This window comes from Olea europaea, chromosome 13 (assembly GCF_002742605.1).
Source record: "Olea europaea var. sylvestris chromosome 13, O_europaea_v1, whole genome shotgun sequence".
In the NCBI taxonomy this organism is placed as follows: Eukaryota; Viridiplantae; Streptophyta; class Magnoliopsida; order Lamiales; family Oleaceae; genus Olea; species Olea europaea.
Genome location: NC_036249.1, coordinates 20,221,588 through 20,226,949, shown reverse-complemented (window position 1 = coordinate 20,226,949; position 5,362 = coordinate 20,221,588). Strand labels below are relative to the sequence as shown.

Here is a 5,362-nt window from a genome sequence, read left to right as displayed (position 1 = left end):
CTAACTGAAAAAATGCAATATATAGCAAACATTAGATTAATTTTGGACTTAAGGGCATATTAATTAAACATCGATACTATATAAATCGAAAATTTTCAGTTTTGGTATCACCTAGCTTATAATTCATAGGATGCATGCACTGAGAATGCTCTTGTCTACTAGAGATTACCTCATCTTATTATGGCTCCGTTTGGAAGTGATTTTGAGAATTAATTTTGTGATCGTTAGGAGTAAAGTGGGGATCACATGTGAGAAAAGAAGTCAAATTTTATGATTGAAATAATGAAATAACGGCCAAAAAATCAATTTTTTGAGGTGAAAAATCACTCCAAAACAAGCTCATAAATAAAGGCAATGAAAGAAGATGTAAATTTGCAAAATCTCAAAACTATGTGGTCAAATCGAAACTAATCCTCAAAATTGGGGACTCAAATTGAAATTTACATTCACATTACAGATTCAAATCAATCAGGTTGGGGACAGAAAGCAAGGAATCTAGTAGAGAAAGACAGAAGGAAAATAAAAGAAAAATGGGAATCAGATTCATTCTAATGGTGAATAAGCAAGGGCAGACCCGTTTAGCCCAATATTATGAATATCTAACCCTAGAAGAACGCCGAGCACTTGAAGGTGAAATAGTTCGCAAATGCCTTGCCCGCACTGAGCAACAGGTGTGCGTTTCTGATGTGAATAATGTACATTATGTGCAGAAAATTTCTTGTTCGTGGTTGTAAATTGCGATATCCACGTTAATTACATTAGTGATATGAATGAGTTAGTGAATTTTTAATTTATTCTAAATGTGTATAATTTAATTTGGTGATGAGCCGTAGAAACTTGGCGAATCAAATTTTTGGTTATAAAACTGCCCTAAATTCGATCTCATGCACAATCTTGTGTAAAAAAGCAGACTTTTAATTATTATTGCAGGGTGTAAATTACGATATCCCCATTAATTCGATTAGTATTATGAACCCGAGTCAGTGAATTTTAAATTTATGTGAAACAGCTATGCTTTAATTTGGTGATAAGTCTTAGGAACTCAGGTGGATCAAATTGTCGATTGTATGGATTTATAAAATATCAATATATGGTGAAAGCATTGATATCCAACATAAAAAAAATAAAAATAAAAATAAAAAAAAATAAAAAATAAAAACTAGTCTTAAGCTAGAATGAATATGAAAGTTGTACTTGGTGACATTTAATCCAGAGTTTCCTAATTTTTGTTTTCAAGAAATAAGTTGAAATTAAATTGAAGCCTAACCATGGCATCAAGTGGAGATCAACTGCATGGTAGAACATGTGGAAAAATGCAATGTATTACTTTCTAGGAAATTTGCTGTCAGAACTAGCAATTTCGATCCAAAATAGCAATACTGAAATTCTTTGCCCGAAAAGTGATGATCATTTAAACCTTTTATTTTTATTTTTATTTTTATTTTTTTCTGAGGAAATTTTCTCCACTTGCTACAATCTGATTACATTTTCTACTATCTTAGGTTGAGTCTACATGGTTTGAGAAGTTGTTCTGTATTCATGTTGACTATAAAAATTTTGAACCTCAATTAGTGGACTGTGGACCTAACTGATTGTGTACTCACAGATGCTCAGTATTTGTCGTAGAGTTCTGCTCGTAAGATGTAAAAAAAGTACACCAAAAGTTATGAACTGAAATATATTTCCCTCTAGTTGCAAAGTTAGTGGACAATCTGAAAACTACTGCTTTTAGTTTTTGGATAAATCTATGTTAAAGCTAAATCAATTTGTGCCATTACTAGGCTATGGCTTCTTGTCCCATATTCTCATTCATATGATACGCTTCTCTATATTGTTTCCGTATTATTTGCTCGATTTGAATGGTGGAAAGCTTGGTGACCTTTAGACCACCAGTTGGTGGCTTTTTTCTTATAATACTAAGCTGTTTGTGGACTATAACGTTTCATTGTGATTGCTTGCTTATTCTTTGCATTTACGTTGAACAGTGTTCATTTGTCGAGCATCGGAACTACAAAATTGTGTATAGGCGATACGCATCACTATTTTTCTTGGTTGGAGTAGACAATGAAGAAGTAAGTCCTCCTATCTTGAGATATCCTCCATAACTGAAATCTCGTGTGTATTCAATATCATGCTTCTCTCATCATCAGTAAACTTGTGTATTGTTGGAAACAACATATGGCATGCTTGAAATAAACTTTACCAACAGTTTTTGGTCCTCCATTGTTTATTTTGGGTCTAACACTTTGTAAGATCACTCAGCTGGACAGCAATCTTGTTCACTCCGTTAATTTTAAGACAGTAATCTACTAAAAAAACTGGGGAAGAAATGCTTAGGACATTGTAAATAGCATTGGAACTTTCAAGTAGAAAGTAGATAAAGCTGACCATTTTGGCTGTTTCTTCTAGCGGAGGATATTGCCCGCATTTGACTGCTGCGATAAAGCGAATCTTTAATCACATAGACTGATATGATGATTTTAGCTGATTCAAAATGTTTTATAGCCAGTTGAATGGTAAATAGCCTGAATACAATTTATTGCACCTATATGATATGTATAAGTAAGCTATTAGAGTAAAAACTACTAGATATAAATTATTAAACCAACCATCTTTGATTTCTTACATAATGAGTTTAAATCTCAGAAAATAACGTCTGTTGGTGCTTGCCTTGTGTTTAGCTAGTTTCGTAATTGCTTATTAAAAAAAAAGTTGTTATTACCACTGCATGATCACTTTAGTGATTGCATATTTAAACCTTTGTCGTTGCCACTGCTCTATCACTTGATTCTTGGGTTTAACATCTGGAGACATTTGTTTATGGATATGTGAATGTTCGGAAACAGCTCGTTAGTGGCTACGCAATATGATGGAAGACCTTGCATTTTCATAGCATTTTTGGCTAACCTTTGAAAGTTCACTTATAAGTAAAAAATGTTTGTTTTGAAGTAAATAATTTTTTATTTGTCCAAGTTTTAAATTTATAAGTTAGTTATTTAGTCGGTTAATTGTTACTTCAAAAAATTAAGTTACCAAACATGTTTGGAAGTAACTTTTACTCTTTTAAAGTTTGCCAAACATGGTCTATCGTCCATATTGCTACCCTGTGAATGTAATAACGTAAACCATGAATACTCAGTAATAAACTTTTCTGCTTTCTGAATGATACTGATTATGTAGAATGAGCTTGCAATTTTGGAATTTATCCACCTACTAGTTGAAACTATGGATCGACATTTTGGCAATGTGGTAAGTTTCCGACTCTAGACAATTCGTAAAACAAATTTTTCTTCATCTTCGTCTTTGAAATTTGTTGTAACTCTGAATTTTTATTTTGCAGTGTGAGCTGGACGTAATGTTTCATTTGGAAAAAGCACACTTCATGCTGGAGGAAATGGTGATGAATGGTTGTATTGTTGAAACCAGCAAGGCTAATATTCTGAGTCCAATACAGCTGATGGACAAAGCATCATAATCTGTTAAATTTGATCTGTTTGGAGAACTCTGCTATGACTATGTTTTATAATTTTTGGAATGTCATTTGTACTTGTGTCATTCCAAAAACATTTAAGGTTTCTTGATTTCATAACGAAAGATAATTTTGAAGTTAATTAAAAAAAATAAAGGACGGACCTTGGGCCAGTCATGGTCGAGCCGTAATGGACCAGCTTACAAACCCGGTCAAGAATAGATAGGAACCAGCCAAAACTGGAGAGAACTGGGAAAACCGGCGGGTTTGACTGGGGTTTGATTCAAAATATTAAGAGAATATCATACATCCTCTAAGCTTCATAACAATAATATAGACATCCAAGTAACGCTAACCTTTCCTATTTCTAGTTTGAGTATTATTACATTCATTTCTCACCTACTATGTTTTCTAAATTCAAAAATGCGTTGGCAGGCAAGTGTGTTGAATTCAAAAATTGTGCAATTATGTGTCGACATGTGGCACAATGTAAAAAATGATGTAAAACAATTTGTACAAGTAGCATGGTCTTGAATAATGCTTCTTGTACATTCCATAGATAACAATTTGGATGACATTGTGTGCAAATTCAAAAATGTTTGTGTTAAATTCAAAAACTATGCAATCATGTGCTGATATGTGGTACAATGGAAAAAATGATGTAAAACAAAATGTACAAGTAGCATGGTCCTATCCATGTCCTTGTAAACGAAAAGATGAAATTTTCTACCACCACCATTGCTCAACCTGTGAAGGAGGTATGCGGTAGCAAATTCAAGAATGCAATTCGGATTGGTTTCAGCAAAGAGAAAACCGAAACACGGAAAAGATTGAAGAAGGATATATCCATTGAGGATTTAGATTGACATCTTCGTATAGAATGTCACATTGAGATAATAATAATCTTATTCAAATCAATGTAAATTTAAGAATTAATTAGAATATTGAATGTACTATAATATCCTCCACGTGCGAATTATTCTCACCATGCATTTTAAGTTGGGTGATTGTTTACTAATGATTAAAAATAAAATAAATAAATAAATAAGTTTCTTAATAAATGATAATGACTTAGAACTATTGGCATGTTGCCTTCGTGGACGATCAAGGATATTTTCACTTGCAATCAGAAGTGATTATTAGAGAATCAAGTAAGTAAACCTCCAGTTATCTACATATGTACATTTGATTGTAAAATCTATAAATGTGTTATCTAAATTGTTATTAGGTGAACATGATATTTAATGATTATATTTTATATCATTAATATGTTTCATGACCTATTCATACAAGTCGATGCATTCATATGCATGCAAGAAGTTTCAAGAATAAAATGCTTCTAAATATCAATGAGACAAGGTATATTGTAAATGGATATGTATCCCGAATATTTTTGTAAAGATGTGTATATCTATGCTATGGAAGCTTCAAGTAAAAATGGGGATGTAGGGGAACTGGTGCACCCAATCAATATTTATTGTTGAATCATGAATGTTTAATGTTTAATAATTGATTTGCGGAACTATCGATATATTTAATGAGTTCCAAATAACAATGACCCGCGGCATTGTGATTGGCCAGTCGATGTATTTAACAAGACAACATTGAAGTTTTCTAAGAAATGAACAAAAATGAGATACATATTAGGAAAATCTATTTATTTTAAATTAGTGTGTGTGTATTACAAGCATGCATCATATGCATGATGTTTGTTTATTGGGTGTTAGCAAATTTTATATTATCCATCTTCATTTTTCAAATGATGATGACAAATGATTCGAGATGAATACTTGTCGTGAGATAAAACTTAATACTAACACATTTTAAATATTGACTTGAATTTAAAATGAAGTTAACATTATTTTAATTACCTTACGTTTTTAATCAGTGCAA

At 32.1% G+C, this 5,362-nt stretch overlaps 1 protein-coding gene across 1 annotated transcript; it reads left to right on the top strand.

Moving 5' to 3' along the window:
- Window positions 1-478: 478 nt before the first annotated feature.
- On the top strand, window positions 479-3,606 carry LOC111407820 (AP-4 complex subunit sigma). Its single transcript, XM_023037506.1, has 4 exons — window positions 479-671; window positions 1,986-2,072; window positions 3,181-3,249; window positions 3,341-3,606. The coding sequence occupies exons 1-4, from the start codon at window positions 531-533 to the stop codon at window positions 3,473-3,475; spliced, it is 432 nt and encodes a 143-aa protein (XP_022893274.1). The 5' UTR covers window positions 479-530; the 3' UTR covers window positions 3,476-3,606.
- Window positions 3,607-5,362: the final 1,756 nt, after the last annotated feature.

Excerpts from the sequence above, each read along its gene's own strand:
- LOC111407820 (XM_023037506.1), top strand. The coding sequence starts at position 531 with ATGGGAATCAGATTCATTCTAATGGTGAATAAGCAAGGGCAGACCCGT. Across the intron at positions 672-1,985 it reads TTGCCCGCACTGAGCAACAG|TGTTCATTTGTCGAGCATCG; the intron begins GTGTGCGTTTCT and ends TACGTTGAACAG. Across the intron at positions 3,250-3,340 it reads ATCGACATTTTGGCAATGTG|TGTGAGCTGGACGTAATGTT; the intron begins GTAAGTTTCCGA and ends TTTATTTTGCAG.